The sequence below is a fragment of the Barbus barbus genome (assembly GCF_936440315.1).
Source record: "Barbus barbus genome assembly, chromosome: 18".
Lineage (NCBI taxonomy): Eukaryota > Metazoa > Chordata > Actinopteri > Cypriniformes > Cyprinidae > Barbus > Barbus barbus.
In genome coordinates this window covers 6,941,253-6,958,427 of record NC_136746.1, presented here as the reverse complement: position 1 = coordinate 6,958,427, position 17,175 = coordinate 6,941,253, and the positions used below count along the sequence as shown (strand labels likewise).

General features: G+C 38.5%; 1 protein-coding gene across 2 annotated transcripts in view; it reads right to left on the bottom strand.

Annotated features, from left to right (window-relative positions):
- Positions 1–661: 661 nt before the first annotated feature.
- The window catches only part of LOC306884701 (uncharacterized protein), a 36,832-nt gene continuing 20,318 nt past the window's right edge, over positions 662–17,175 (bottom strand). For both annotated transcript variants that reach the window (XM_079440818.1, XM_079440817.1), the window contains 13 exons: positions 14,072–14,293; positions 12,878–13,015; positions 12,661–12,798; positions 12,423–12,536; positions 11,607–11,834; positions 9,438–9,575; positions 9,112–9,216; positions 8,523–8,617; positions 6,765–7,464; positions 6,236–6,682; positions 3,487–5,559; positions 3,126–3,216; positions 662–1,885 (listed from right to left, as the gene is read on the bottom strand). In XM_079440818.1, the coding sequence (XP_079296944.1) occupies positions 1,263–1,885; positions 3,126–3,216; positions 3,487–5,559; positions 6,236–6,682; positions 6,765–7,464; positions 8,523–8,617; positions 9,112–9,216; positions 9,438–9,575; positions 11,607–11,834; positions 12,423–12,536; positions 12,661–12,798; positions 12,878–13,015; positions 14,072–14,293 (5,112 nt within the window). In that variant the 3' untranslated portion in view covers positions 662–1,262. The remainder of the gene's footprint in view (positions 1,886–3,125; positions 3,217–3,486; positions 5,560–6,235; positions 6,683–6,764; positions 7,465–8,522; positions 8,618–9,111; positions 9,217–9,437; positions 9,576–11,606; positions 11,835–12,422; positions 12,537–12,660; positions 12,799–12,877; positions 13,016–14,071; positions 14,294–17,175) is intronic.

Sequence of the window (17,175 nt, the reverse complement as noted above, 5' to 3'; positions counted from 1 at the left end):
TCAGAACGTCAAGAGAAAAGCAAACTTCTCAATCAGCATGATGGAAATTCTTAATGCTTCTTTTATTAGTTTTCTAATTTCCTGTTTTATGTTCTTAACCATTGTTCGGTGCTGAAAATCCTTTGCCTAATTTGGTTTTCCCAGTCAAAAATGACTGGCTTTTTAATGATTGCTTGTAAAACTCTCATTATGGAATCTCATCACCAAAACTTGTTTCAATTAGCACAGGTTTTGCATTTCTTTTTGGAACTAATGGTTTGTGAGTGGTTGATCTGAGAAAAGTTGACAAAAAGATTGAATCCAATATTTGGTCAAATGTATAAGCTCTTTGTTGTCAGCCAGTCTTTTTTGACCCAGCCACCACAAGTGTAACAAAGAGGGCTAGTATTAGCTAGTATTTTCTGTGCATGTTCTAGCAAAAAAAAGTACATCTAATAACAGTCACAGAAATAAATCTTATAAAATTTCTTATGATTAAGCAGTATAGACTTTTGGGAAGCGATTAACAACAGGAAATTATTTGCCAAGATGAGTGTAGCCAATCACATTTAAGAAAAACACGTAACCCACGTTATTTTTATATATTCTGCAAATGTGTGCATTTTTTAGGAAGTCGCTTTAGTTCCATGACTGAGCAGACTCCAGGCAGTTTCTTCCATGAAGTATTATTTATCTCTTTCATAGCTATTTACACTTTATTGTGGAACGTAAATACCATTGCAGCTCAACAAGATTGATAGATTTTACAAGCAAATACAGTCATTGGTACAGATGTGCCGTTTTCTTTTTTGCTGAATTAGAAATCATTGGCACTATTGAGATACTTACTAACATACCCAGATTGGATCTGAAGACTTTTTGCCATTTCCTGTGCTGATTTGTGGATCAGATTCAATGACAAAACATGTGATGTAAACACACTTAAAACATGCAAGTGGGGTGTGGAAAACATTCTTTGTATCATACACAACATCTCAAATTATAAAGAAAAGCTTATTCCGTATTAAATTGGATTTTACATTTTCTTGTTTTTATTAAACTGAATGTATAAAACAGAACAGGTAAAAACTAAAATCTAACATTCTTGCAAAATACTTTGTGATATGCATGTATAGAAAACAAATGAGCTTTCATTCTACATAGGTTGTATAACAATCAATTTTGAAGTAACAAAACAACAGCAACAAAGGATACACAAGAACAAAATGGCACTGTACAAGTTGCTAAACAAAACAAATGATCATTTCTGGAATTTCCTCGTCTCAAACTGATGGGTCAGATGTCTCGGTCTCTGTCTTAGTCTCACTCTCCCATTTCTCCAGAAAAGCCTGCAGGTTCAGATTGAAGGTATCAATACCCTTCCCCGATAGATGAACTCCATCTGGTCTGTAGAGTCCCAAACTTGGCCTTACGTTGCTGTGGCTCAAACCAGAGGCGCCTAGTTCTGTCATAATTCCGCATATGCTCTCATTAATGGCCATACGGATAATGTCCATTTGTTTGCCGTCTTCTGTACCCCTCCAGGTCTGCCGTGAAAGGATGCTGGACCACACCAGCAGGCATTCGGGAAATATGCTCTTCAGTGATGTCAGGTCTTTCTTCACAGTCTCAATAAAGGCCTCTGGATCAGTTGTGCTTATGTCATTTCCACCCAAGTGGATTATAAGCACATCAGGTTTGGGCCAGTTGTCTTTGAGCTGGAGCAGCAAAGGCACAAGCTGTTGCCATGACATGCCCTGCACGCCCTTCCACCAGATGCGCACTGAGTCTGGGTGCATGCCCAACTGCACTCCATACTCAGGGGAAGTAGCCCTCTTCTCAGCCCAAAACACAAGAGAGTGGCCACATATCCACACATTCTTTATCTCATTGGGGGTACTTTTACCTGTAAATGTGTTACAATATAGGGTGTGCATTAACCTCGACAGGCTTGGCCTCATGAAAAAGTGTTTGATGGTCCTTAATCTAACATCATTTCAGGACCTACAAAGTGATGTTTATCACAGAAGACCTGATCCTTATCCTGACAAGCCTCATCTAACCAAGAATAAAATGGACTTAAAGTAGGATTGATCTCATCTACCATCTGATCTGCATCTATTATTGTGTGAAAACGCATGTCTACACTGAAAGCGACTGGCATTGAATTGACTTGAGACCGTCTAAACAAGAAGTGTTGAAGCTTCTAAGATAAATCCCAATTTATTTTCAACAAATCTAGTGGTGTAAAAAAATTCATTTTAGAATAGCACTCAATTTTACATGCTACTTTTGCTATGAATGCATCTACACTCTTAAAAATAAAGATGCTTCACGATGCCATAGAAGAACCTTTTCGTGTAAATGGTTCCATAAAGAACCTTTAACATCTGAAGAACCTTTCTGTCTCACAAAAGGTTCTTTGTGGCGAAAGAAGGGTCTTCAGATTATAAAAAGGTAAGAATGAGATGGTTCTTTAAAGAACCTTTGACTGAATGGTTCTCTTTATAGATTGTTCTCTAATTTTGATCTCCAATATATGTCTGAACATAGAGACACTATAATGAAATTTTAAATAAAGTGAAAGCGTCAGGAACAGATCTACAATGCGTCAAAAGAGAAGAAACGGGACAACTGTCAATGGAAAATACTGTAATGCTGTAGATACTGTAATGGACACTTTCGTTGTGTAGACAGCACCACTGAACATATTGCAACAAATCTACGTTTAATGCAACCCAAGTTTTACACATCCAGTGCAGACATGCGCAAGTTTCCAGCTTGCTCTCTAAATAAATAATACTTTAGAATATAAAATCACCATTTAAAAACTCTTACCACTCTCTTCACAAATTAATCTAGATTCTAATTTCAAGGTCTGCTATTAAAAAATAACCCATTAATCCTACAATGCTGTTTCCTCAACTCGTGACGAAGGACTAGGTTTCTTTCAAATGCTAAATCATGATCCGATATCGTCCTTATTATGATCTGAGAGCTAACTGAATCCCTTTTTCTTGGAAACAAAGATTGTAAAATTCTGGTAATAATCCTTTTTGCAAGGTAAAAGAATAATCAAACTATACAGGCAATTGCACCTGAAGCCAATCAATGCCTGAACCTAAAGACTCTGGAAATAATAATACCTGGAGCTGAATTCCGCTTTTGTCCACGTGAACGCTGGGCTTCCATTTGCTGCTCTTTCTTCAGCTTCATTCTCTGGTTAAACTGTTCAAGCTGCCCAGAGCACAATTATATAAGAACAAAACTCTGACAAAATTGTGCTAAAACAATCAGTAGATTTATCACAGGTTTGGAACATTACAGATGCACTTATAAGCTGAAGACATTAAGCTCACAGCAACATTGTCCTTGGACAGTTTCTGATATTTGCCACACCACAGAATTACAAAGTATGACATGAGTTAAAATGAAGTATAACATCGATATTAAGAATCACTGAACAAATGATTCCACATGTGAGAAGTTTGAAGAAAGATGTCATACCCGTTTCTTCTGCTTAGCCTTGATGTCGTCATCTGTTAAGGTAGCGACCTGTGTGTTCTTGGCTTCCTCCGATGTTTGTTTTGCTTCACTGTTCCCCGTACGTTGTATGGAAACAAGTGTTCTGAGAGGCGCTGCTTTACCTGTTGGAACCGTTTGGACCGTTTCTATTGTTTTGAGGCACCTAACAGGCTTAGTTTTTATAGATTCAGTTGGGATTTGACTAGCTGCTTGGGTAGAGTAAGGAGAGGCCATTGTGGAGAGGTGAAGAGGGTTGGGAAAAGGTGGAGGACCATAGGGATGTGGCATGGAGAGTGGAGGAGGTACACAATATGGATTGGCCATTTGTGCAGTGTATGAACTATAAGTAGACATCATATGTGACACCATTGCTTGGTGACCCATAGCATAAGGGGATGGAGGTACAGTGCCATAAGGGTACAGACCAGGGGCCACAGAACCCCAAACGTGTTGATTACTACTTTGATATTGTGAAGCTGAAAAGGTGGAGACGGTGGAATTTTGGGCACACTGGGAACTATCAGGCTGAACTGTGGTTACAACGGTCATTGGTTGGTACGAAGCTTCAGAAACTGCGGTCAGCTCAGGTTTGTAAGAATCTTCTTCGTCGGTTGCTGGTTTCAAATTCACTACAGTTCTCTTAATGCTAGTTAGGTCTACATCTTCCACTTTGTGCTGGTCTTTGTATTTTACAGAGTCCTTATAACTCATGTAAACCTTACGATTTGAGGACTGAGCTGGGGAAACAGATCGGAAGCCTTCAGAGTCGGAGGAATCTGCCCTACTACTACCCCTTTGCTCAGTTTGGCTCACTGATCGCTCCCTTTTTTGTTCAAAGGAGTGAGTAGGCGCACTATGAGGTTTTTTTGTCTTACCATACAACCGCTCTTGCGTCCTGTCTGCTAATTTGCTAACCTCTGCTGTGTCTAGATGAAGTCCTATTGTTTGAAGAAGACACTGAATTTTTTCAAAGTTCTCTGACTTTCTGTTTTTATCTTCATTGCTTTCTTCAGACTCCTGACGAGCTAAGCTTTTGTCAAACTTACTATCAGGCATCTCTCTGTCCACTACGTAAGAGTCCTGAACATTTGGATTGGCTTTTTGGTTCTCAACAGACTGACTACGCTCCCTATACAGACTGCGTTCATCTGTGTAATGTTTGTGTTCTGTTGCATACAAATCAGTGTCCTGTTCATACCGATTCCACTGCTCAGAGAACTGATTTAAATCCTCTTTATGGGCACTCCAGCTTTCTGACACCATCGGATGCCCATATGGACTCTTCTCAGCTTTTGCAGTAGGATCTACACCATACTTCATTCCAACAAGCCGAGAAAAGCCACTACCGTCCTGAACAGCTCTTTCATGAGGCAAGAGGTCATCTTTGCTGGGGTCATTCAAACGGGTTTCAGCCTTCACTCGTTCTTGGCTAGATTGTTTACCTATTAGGGAAGGCCGGTCATTGTCTTCATCTTCCTTAAAAGGATCGTATATCTCATCCATGAAGGGTATGTTTCTATCTAATTGTGGTTGAGTGGGTTTCTGGGTGTTTATTAAAGTCAGATCCTTTCTAGCCTCTTGAAACAAAGAGTTAACAACACTGGTGTCAGCCTTGTTGAGAGCACTTAGGAAGCGCTCCATTTGAGTTGTAAGATTGCGCTTTTGATCTGATGATGAAGTCTGACTTGTCGAAGGGTTACTGATAGGAGGATGGTCATGAGGCAGGCGAGACGATGCCCTGTGTTGGTCATCCTGAGAATTGCTACCTTTAGACACACTGGAAGATTTCTGGTCATGCAAAGACCTTGAACTGGACGCCTGAGTGAGTGACTGTGGGATAACCGGCTTGTTAAAAGGGGGTGTTTCAGTCATTTGTGAGGCTGCTGAAGACTCATTCATGATACGGCTGAATAACCCCAACATACTGGGATGAATGGGATGTGGATTTGAGGACCTGTTAAATGGCGAAGTTGCTGTCTTCTGAGAAGGTGGTTTTGTAAAAGAAGAATCATCCTGACTTGGTTGACCATATTCATCAACTGAGGTTGTGTCACTCTGCAAAGCAAAAATACAAATAATTTTTTCACAAACTACTGTAGCGAAAGGTAGCTTTTCCTTGAAACATTGTGCACACTCTGGCTTCCCATAGCACTTTTCCACCATTGAGCTGAAAGGTTACTGTTCATGAATTAATTCTGTATCAAACCAGGCACGATGACATGGACTCAGTTTCCATTATAGTGTACGTAACCAAGCGGGAGTTGCTAAAGCATTTCCATCAACACTGTTCTCCTGTAAAGAGTTCGATGCACTAACCACGCTGAGAAGTGTGGTAAATGTACCATATTGAACAGTGTAGGAAATCCAGCTGAAACCGTACTCACCATGCTCAGAACGGTTCAGTCAGATGGCGGAAAAGTGTTTTATTTTTTAGTATTTTTATAGTCTTCCTGAGACATTCAACTAAAACCAGCTTCAGGTGGTAGCTGGTACGTTAGGGTTTCTAGATGGTCCAAACTAGCCATTTTATGATCAGTCCGAAGGACTGTAGATGGATGGGTCAACCTTGGTCAAAATCAGACATGGTAGACCCCTATAGCTGGTGGGGTTCATAATCGAGCCAACTACCAGCAACTACTCAGCTACCATGTTTGAAAAAACAGTTTCACACCTTAAGATGTTTTTTTCACCAAGGAGAGCTTATCCATATAATATTTCTTATTATACAAACCTGAGATGTTTGAATCTCTGAGCGTTTCTTCAAAATTGACTTTTTCGGTTGAATATCAGGTTTTATTTCGGAGCTCCATAAGTTCCCTTTGAATATTATAAATTGGTCCTCTGTGTGCGAGTCAAACTCGTATTCCGCTTCCATTTCAGGCATTTCCCGAACAACTTTGACCTTCTGTTCCAAGGCGATTATCGCTCTTTTGCGTGCTATGGACTCACTGAGATATTCTAATTGCTTCTTTTTTCTCACCAATTCTAGATCCTGAATCTGAGTTAGAGATGTCTTTTCAGACCCTGCAGTGTTCAAAGCCCTCTCAGCAATACTTTCAAATGTTGAGTTGCCAGGTGTATTTGAGCCAAAAGCACAAGTCTGTTGGTGGTATCCTATTTGCATCCCTTGACTTTCACTCTTTACAAAAGGATCAGCAGTTTCCTTGCTTGCAGACGCCTTAGAGAAGATAAGAGACAGTGAGATAGGCAAGAGAAAATAAAATATGAAACAAAACCTAGGAGCCCATGTAGAAACAAACCTGAGATTGAGAATCAGTGTGAGGTTCAGACTGTTTCTTCAAGATGGACTTCACTGGTTTTAGGTCAGGCATCCAAATGTTCTCACGATGCACATGCTCATAATCAAATGTTGTAACTCCACTTTTTCCATCCTCAGGTTCAATTTTCTTTGCATTGTGCTCCATAGCGACAATAGCTTTCTTACGTGCAATCAGCTCGTTGAGTTCCATTAGCTCTCTCCGTTTTCTCAACTGTTCTTCCTCTACATTGTCAGGGCTTTTAACTTTCTTTTTGTCGCTTGGATCTTTAATGCTGCTTTGTTTCGCATAGTGATCATATTTGTCTGCAGGGCTGCGGCTTCTCTTCCTAGCACTCTGACTGCTCCTTTCTCTGCTTCTGCTGCGACTCCGTCGGGATCTCTCTCCGCGCTCTTTGCTCCGACTGCGGCTGCGTTTGCATCTGTATCGGCTGTCCCTCCTCTCACGACTGGAACTTCTGTGCTTTCTGTAGTAGCTCCTACTTCTGTCTCGGCTCCGGCTTCTGCTGCGACTGCATCTGCGTCGACCACTTTCTCTGCTTCTGCTCCGACGTCGACTATTTTCCCTGCTTCTGCTCCGTACTCTATCACCTTTAGTGCTTTCTTGTTTAATGTCACTTTCCTTCTTCATATCTTTTCCAGATGACATATATGAAGTCTTGTCTTTTTTCTTGTTTGGCTTGCTAAAGATCAATAAATTATCAACAAAAAAAAAAGTTTCATAAAATATATAACATGTTTAACAGTTTAAGACAACATAATACTTCCATTGAAAAAAAAAAAGATTATGCTGAAAAAAATTAAAATACATTGTTTATGGATAACTTGTACAAGAAGTTTTAATTACAACAAAAAAATACAATTATTTATAACAAGTGTGAATTTTTACAATGACAAGGATTTTAATCAAATGTTTGTACACAACATTCTTAATGGTAAAGACTCAATAAGATGTATTATTGAAGTAACACTATATATATTAAACTATACCTATTATCATTGTTGATATTTGCATTATGTTTCTATAGTAATTACATTGCAGAAGCTTGACAACATTAGAAGCTTGATTTATTTTACCAATTTTTTTATTTTTTTTTAGCTAATAAAATATACTGTCAGCGAGTATGGCCGTATTTGTATTTCATCATTCATGAAACCAATATCTGTTTTTGTTTAGGTCTGTGTGATTCCACCCACTGCCAATTCGCCCAATAGTATTTCGACACCCTAGGGTTGCGTTTTGGTGGAAAACAGCATGGAAGTCAGCAAACGAACTGGGTCAGAGATCACAGATTCTACCAGACCTAAAAACCCTCAAAATTCAACTAAAAAGCTCTATGACCAGAGGAATATTAAAATGCAGATAAAACAACTCATCAACTTACGGTGTAAAGCTTATTGCCTAACACTGTCATTTGAGCTTGTTCTGTTCCACTTGACAACCCATGTTAGCATCGAGTTTTTAATTTAGACTGCAATACCCATTTCAACGGCTAATTATCCAAAATACATACCGCACCTTTAAGTTTTTTGCTTTAAGTACTCTAAAATGTGGATAAAAGTAACTGCTGTACTCCATGTGAATAGTACTGGAGCACAAAACAGCTCACTTCAACCTGGCTATGACAAAAAGAAGAGTGTTTTACTCTCAGATTTACGGTCAACATAACGATGCGCCAATGAAGTTTTGAAGAACATCTGCACATTTAACTAATGACCTACTTACTCATGATTTACTTACTCTACATCCACTGATTCACCCACTTTGCCCTCTGTTTTGACCTCCTCCTTGATTTGGTCTTTCGGATCCTTCAGCAATTTGATAGTCATTTTCTTCTGCAGGCAGCCAAGCAAATGTGCCAGAATCCACATTTAGGGATCAACCAACCCATGGAAAATGACTAAATTGATCATTTATTGTATAAACTAGGGGTTGCACTGAGTAGTTGATTAATTCTAGTTATTACTAGTCATTGTTCTGCAATGCAGGCATTGGATCTTTGCCAACTAGAAGTGGATCTCATGATTTTAATTAAACTTATTCCATTCATAGAATAAGCCCAACTGCGTCCCAGAGTTGTTGCATATCATTCATTACCTGTCACGGATAAATATATTCATAATTAAGAAAAAGGTTAAAAAAAATAACATTACAGTTGACCCTAAAGAAACTAAGCAAGTGGGACATGTTTGGCCACTGATTCTGCAGTGTGTATTGAGATTCAATAGGTATTGGACCCACCAACTAATTTTTGGACAACTAGCAAAAACAAGTATCTGTGCAAGCCCTAGTATATAAATCTTACAATTAAATAAGTTATGTACTGCACCTTCTCTTTTACTCCAAAGGCCTCTAATTTTGGTGCAGATGAGAAGACGCTTTCATTCAGCCTTCTTATTCTAACAGCCTGTTTTCCCCCTTCAGCTGCTTGACTCTTCAAATAGTATAACAATTACATCAACAAAGAGATGGACTGACACACCAGCATCCAAAATGTACTGCCTACTTTTCCAGCAAAAGCCAGAAACTACAATAACAAAATACAGGGAAGGAGAAATCCAGCAGTTACAAAAGGTTCAGGAACCAAATTTGTTACTGTAATAACACTGAAATGATCGTGATGTTTGCAGCTGAAATGAGCGGCTGAAAACTTACCGGTACTAACGTAAATTCAACCTTCTCAGACAAAGTGAGTTTGGTGTCCTCCATAATCTCACTTATGTCAAAAAATAGCTGCGGGTCCTGTGGTGTCTTGATGAACCCAAAATTATCATCCAGCTTGACAACAAGCCCCTAATAGATGGAAGCATGTCATAAGCAAAAAAATAAATTGTGAAGTTATCAATTGCCTTAAAGAACATATTTCTGCCCAATCCAGTTCCTGGAGATCTACCTCTCTGGAAACTTCTACTCCAAACCTGATGAAACACAACTGAACCAGCTAACTGAGATCATCAGGAGAACTTGATAATTACAGACAGGTGTGTTTGATCAGGGTTGGATCTGAAACTCTGCAGGCAGGTAGATCCCCAGGAACAGGCCTGTCTTAAAGATTAGCTGTAATGCATCACACCACCTCACTGGTTCTGATTCTTCTACAAATGCTAAAAAGCAGGGATGCACCAAAACTTCAACCACAGAAAATGCAATAAACCTGTCATTTTTGGAAAAAGAAAACAGACCAAAATCTTTGCCAAAAATATAAAAAGTGATTACATTTTAATGATGTGATGTTCTGTGCATGACAAATTTTGACGAATACAAAAAAATGCATGCGAACATTTCGGACTCAGTGTGCAAGAACTTTAACTCTGTTAAAAATTCCTTCAAAAGTGTTAACTGAATAAAAAAAAAAAAAAATTGTATTCTTACAGAGTTAAAATCAGCACAATTCAATAAAACAAGCTTCACGGATAAAGGGTTTTAGCGAGAACTCATGCATGAGAGATTATAGCAAGCATAGATGACTCGGCGATCAGAGGGCCAAATCTGCCAATGGACCTCAATCAGCAATGATGCCCTAATCATCACCATTAGCTATATCACTCTTGTGTGTTCTAGCACACGATTGCTGCGTTCCGTTTGTACTCAGAAGCTGGAACATCCGAGTTCCCAGTAGGAACTTTTAACTGGAAGGCCCTCCCAAGTCAGAGTTCCGACTCGGAATCTCTGAGGAATCAAATATGGCTGCTCAGTGCATCAACAGAAGAGAAATAGTAGTAACATATTGTTTATTGGCACTTAAGTTTGTCTGTGTGTCAATAATGCACACTGTACTATCCAACCTCTATTTGTGCACATGATTTTATGACGTTATCTGCGAGAAATACCACTTTTTATTTGTTTTTAATCGACTGGTATTACTAACAATGGACGCATCCGTATTTGTTTTTTCTGTCTTCTGTACTGGAACTGAAACATCATTCCCAACTCCAACATCCAAGGTATATCGAATGCAGCATATGGCTTCTGTCACATCATCCAGGTGGATGCAGTGCAATTATATTATTCTTCATTTTGGTGCATCCCCTACAAGCTTATTTATTTGCTATCGATTAATGCCACTACTTTCCATATAACTAATGTCTTACTATTTCCTATGTAATCTGTCTGAGGAAGAACATCAGTGCTGAAGACCTACTGCACAATGGTCTGTGAAGGAATGACATTCGTGTACTACAGAACTACACTGACCAACAGTGCAACTACTGTATGCAAATCTTGGGCTATTTTCATCTTCGAAAGCTAAATGTATCATGCCAATTTAAGACCCAGATATGATGCAGCTGCTAATAAACTACTACTAGTGCTGCTGCTACTTCTAAACAACTACCTAAACGCTAGTATCAGCCTCAGACGTCACACCCACGGACCGTTGGCTAAACGTCTGATGCATATGGTACACTTTTCTGGAAACACTTCAGGAATGTCTTAATCGTCATCTGACTGGCTGAATTAAACCGGATTTCCGGGAGACAAAGATACCGTGGCGCCAAACCCCCTCACGAAAGAAGAAAGCAGTCGTGTTTACAAATGTGACCGCGAACGCTCATCAGGGTCAACTAAACGCTGGATTTTCTAAAGTATGTGAAATATTTAAAGTTCACGGCATAGAAACTTTAAAATACATCCGAGAGTTTCACGCTAAGCGAAACGAACTGTGATTGGCTGTTTGACATGTCGGTCAAATGGCCTCATGGGCGGGCCTTGGCCAATGAAAGCTACCATACATTCCAGACCTTCAGCCGTCAGTCTGTGGTCTGGCTACGTGAGACTACCTAAACGCCAAATCACCATGGATGACCACAACTGAAAAACACTTACTATCTTGCGCTGCTCTTCAGAGTCTGTCTGGAAAGTTTCTGGCAGGATCTCTACGTTGACGGCACACTCCTCCTTAGTTACACTGTTGGTGGAAATGTTGAACTGGACCTGGTCACCAACCATCATGGTGGCTTTTGTGATCACATCACCTGACCTAAAAGATAAGCGCTTCTCTGTGCCCTCCACTGTGGTGACCAGAAGACCCAAAGTGGGCTCTGGATTGCCCATCTGCTCAAAAGAAAAAAAAGAATAATAATTGAAATATGAAAAATAGTGTCATGATGACCAAAAAAATTAAAATGACATTAAAACCTCCCACACTGATTCTATAAATACTTACGAAACAATCCATGCATCCTTTCAATTTAACATGCAGAGAAAACACTCTAATGAAGAAAACTCTAATGTTCTCAAAACTATTAATTAAACTAGCAGCTATTGTGTTTGACATGCATTGCTAGAAGCCAACTGTCCCAGCACTTCAGAAAACAAAAACTCTACAGATGTGTAGATGTAGAGCAGAAGTTCTTATCTCCAATCACATTTGCAAACAACAAAGTAGAGAAGATTCATGAATGTGAGGCTATAGTAAGTTTACCACACAAGTCATAAATGGAAATACCAAACTATCACCTATTTATGCCTTTTTTGGGGATCTAAAGATTTAAAGTGTCATAAAACATCATTACATAAAACAACATTATTCTTTACATGATTCTAACTACAGGACAAGTTTAAATTCTCAATAAGTAGTAGTAATTGTTTATCAAGATTTTTTTCAGGTTCTAATGAGGTTGCAGGAGGGTGAAAACCTACCACGTTTTCTAGACTTTGGCTTTTCTTTGGGGCGATTTTGGTAATGGTCCCCTCGTATTTCTCACTGCTTACGTCTGAATCTTGAGAACCAGCTTCTGTGGTCACAGGCTTCCACTGCAGATGAAGACGTAAATGCACATTCTTTAGAAGAATGTGAAAATTTCCAAAAGCACAACAATTTCCTTAAGTTATCTCCAACAGGACAGCTGAGAATAAACAAGGCCCTAGTCTAAACTACCTTGTCTTTGACAGAGGCAGTGCCAGATGTATGGTCCTTTGTGCCGGAAATATTTTCATTGCCTTTTGCTTTTTGATTAAAGGTCACAGAGCCCTTGGGCAGCTTTTGGAGTCGGATGGCCTTCTTTGTATCGTTCACCTTCAATACACAATATATGTATATTATGAAACTTTGAATACAAAAGTTTGAATACAAAGAAAGTAATAATTTTACTCACAGTCAAAACGGTGAGCTCCACTTCATCCTTGACATTCAGCTCTTCATCTGATAAATGGTCAGTAGCAGAGGCCGTCAGGCTATCATGTTTCTCTGTCATGATGGTCAGGGTTCCATCGCTCTTATTAATAATCACACCCTGGCGGCAAAATAGACAAATACATTGTTTTCACAAGAAAATATGAATAGTGTTTGTCTGTGTAAAAACCAGAGCCACGATGGCAAGTTGCAACCAGAGTTTCTTTAATACTAATAATACTTTAATAGCAATAACTCCTCAACAGGCCTCATGATTTAAGCATCACTCATGTCTAACACAAAGGTGCAAAGTTGTGCACAATGATATACAAAGTCAAAATCCCATCACTTCTTGCACTTCAGCTGGTTAGAACAAAAACTCTTATAAACATGGAAAAGCCACCTTTTATGGCTTGTCTCTCATCATGTCTGGTTAGTTCACGGTGTTAGGGAAACAAAAATGTCTATAAAGCACAAAATATCAACCTTATTTTTAAGGTGTAAGGCTTCTCGTTTCATTAGCTTCCAGTTATTTGCTGTTTGACAAAGCAGGTATTTATTATCATTTAATTTGAATGTTTTATTGTAACCATATAAACACGGCAAAACAGTTTTGCATTATTCCGCATTATAATCTGCATTATTCTTCTAATTATTTCCCTATAGCTGCTAACGAAGCCGAAGTGTTTCATTCACAGAAAATACATCTCTTCATTGCAAAATAAGGTGGATAAATCAACAACAAAAAGAAAAAAAGGCAAACAAAAATCAGCATGCAGAAAAATTATGAATTGTGAAACATTCATCTAATTTTAAGCTTTAAAACGATGCTTTGCACACTAAAGCAATTTTTATATTATATATACTGTATACTCAAATTACATTGTACAGCTCATTTCCTCTTGCTCTATAACCTTAACTTCCTGTTCTCACTTTGCTCTCAGTGGAATTTGTTGCAGACTGCTTTACTGTCTGGTCGAGACAAAGATGTCTCCAAGACTTGGCATTCTTTACACAGACATTTAAGTACAACATTTTTCTGAATCATACCCAATCATGCCCATTTTGGTCAAGAGGAATTAATAAAATAAAAATAATGAGCACTTACAAGCTATTCAGGGTGAGCATATAATTCATAAGTCATGCAAGGGGAGTGGAATATGATGTCACCACTTACCATCTCCCTGACTTCTTTGGTGAGCTGAAAAGTGTCAGGTGTTTTTGGTTTGATGTTTGTGGCTCTTTGCTCCTTAGTAATAACATCTGTCAGCAAATGGAACTCCACACGATCATACAGCAGCAGAGTCACATTGGTGTCCGCCTTTCCAAAGGGCAGTTTAATGGGATCCTTAGAGATGATGGTCCTGATGCAGCCAGGATTAGCCTCCTTGACGGTGTCCTTATGAGATAAACATAGAAAGAGATTTTTGGATTTAACTTGGTACAACTCTATACTAAAGGACATTTTCACCAAAGACTTGTCAAGATGTTACAATACAAATAAAAATAAAGTAGAGACACTTTTTAAAAAAAAGTGTTTTTTTTAATCAATGCTGGACAGATTTAATACATTTTCCAACTTCCAAGCCTGACTTCTCACTATTTGGTATCTGCCCAATTAGAAAGGACGGGTGGTGAGGCAGAATCATAACTAGAGTACACACAATCATCTGCAGTGGCACATTTCTTTGATTCCAATTGCTAAAGCATTTGTGTTTCTGTGAATGTGATTGTATTAAGTATGGTGTATGTCATCATGGACAGATATGAGATTGTTACAAACTACATGGAAAAACTGCGGTCAAACGTTTCTGAACAGTAACATTTTAAAATGTTTTTTAAAGAAGTTTCTTCTGCTCACCAAGCCTACATTTATTTGATCCAAAATACATCAAAAACCGTAAAAATTTGAAATATTTTACACTATTTAAAATAACTGTTTTCTATTTGAATAGATTTTAAAATGTATTTCATTCCTGTGATTTCAAAGCTAAATTTTCAGCATCATTTCTCCAGTCACATGATCCTTCAGAAATCATTATAATGCTCATTTATGCTCAAAGACATTTATTGTCATTATGTTGAAAACAGCCGAGTAGAATTTTCTTCAGGTTTGTAACATTATAAATGTCTTTATCACCACTTTTGATCAATTTAAAGCATCCTTGCTAAATAAGTTAATTTCTATGATATTTTTTTTAAATATTGATAAAAAAATATTTATTGAGCAGCAAATCAGCATATTCCAATGATTTCTGAATGATCATGCGAGACTAAAGACTGGAGTAATGATGCTGAAAATGTTGCATTTGTCTCAGGAATAAATTACATTTTGAAGCTGCAGTCCATAACATTTTTTTGGTTAAAAATGACCCAAAATCAATATTTGAGCAAGTACATAACCAGCCAATGTTCAAAACTATCGCCTTACTTTAGCCTGATTCACAATGGTTAACCTAAGATAATGTTTTCTATTTTGAGTGGAACTGGTAGGAATTTGCAGGAAATTCAAGCATGATGCTGCGTCATTACATCACACCTGTGAACATGAAGTTGTCCCAGCTAGCAGGCTATTGCATGTGAGAACGCTTCAGGTGCAGGATCGTTTATAGCAGGTAGGAATGGGATAAAGATAATTTCACTATCAGATAAACTCTCTCCTCGGCTCAATCGGAGTACAGCTGTGCTTACCTGCAGTCGTGAATGCAGTGATGGACAGCTGTCTTTCCTCAGTCGACTGTGTTTGGACTTCATGATTTCTCATTGTGGTGGTGATAGTATGATAAATCAGTTTCACCAATAAATTTGATCAGAAGTAATTACATTTTGTCAGATCATTTAGATTGACGTAAATCCAAACTTCGCGTGGCAGATGACGACGTTCTGTGATCAAATACTATCAGTGTTGCCAACTTCTTTCAATTGAAAGTAGCTAAAGCCAGTTTGAAATGTCGCTAAATTACATCATACGCAAATTAGCATATTCATGACGTCATCACGTCATATTTCCCTTTACATATGTATGTCTCTCTGTGCTCACATACTGCATTTTAAATGCAGCCAAATTCAATAAAACTGTTTTTTGATTTATATATTTGACTGTTTCTGTTGTCAGACAACAGAATAAATATGAAATAGTAACATAAATGCGGCCCTTTAAGACTAACCAGCTCTCCCTTCCAAAACGTTAATCTGCACAAAAATCCTGATTTATAATTGAGTCGTCATCTGATGAAATCAAATAATACACACAAGATAAGACAAGACCATTCCTGTGCTGTGATTTTGGCTATATTTGCTTGTAAGATTAGAGAAGCAACATAATATCTATTGTAACTGATCGCACAGCGCTCGCTGAACAGAGCAGATGCAGAGAAAGAGGTGCGTGCGCGCTGACCTCGCGCCGTTGCGGCAGTACCAGCAATCACAGAGGCTCGCTAAGGTTTGTCCAAAAAGTCGCTAGATTTGTCGCTAGTAGCTTTTTTGGAAAAAGGTCGCTAGGGGGGTCTGAAAAGTCACTAAATCTAGCAACAAAGTCGCTAAATTGGCAACACTGAATACTATCAACTTAACACTCCACAGCGCCACCCAGTGCATGTAGTTATAACTGCTTAGGATTTATCATGGATTCCCTGCATTTACGGCCAGCAAATTAAGATAGTAAAATTCGAATAGTGTTTTTATTGTTCGAATAATAATCACAGACAGAATGTTCGACTATTCGTGCACACCCCTAATAGCAGGGGTGTCAAACTCAGTTCCTGGAGCCCTGAAGAGTTTAGCTCCAACCCTGCTCCAACATACAAACCATGTATTTTTTAAATAAGCCGGAAGGACGTAATTAGCTGGATCAGGTTTGTTAAATTAGGGTTGAAGCTAGGGGTGTGCGATATGACGATTTTTGATCGTGGACGATAAAAATGTCTCCACGATCTGCTTTTGAAGTAATATTGTAGTATCGCGCTACAGCGCACATTATGTCAAATACAGTTCTGGCGCCTCCGTCTCTATATACTGTACAACATGACATACAGCAGTAGAGTTACTCTGACAGGACACTGCACTTATTCACGATCGCAAAAGTACATTACAGTTGTGGTCAGAATTATTGGCACCCTTGGTAAATATGATCAAAGACGACTGTGAAAATTAACCTGCTTTGTTAATCCTTTTGATCTTTTATTTAAAAAAGAAAATCACAAAAAGCTAACCTTTCATTGGATAATAAGAACTTAAAATGGGGGGAAATATCATTATGAAATAAAAAATTCTCAAACACAC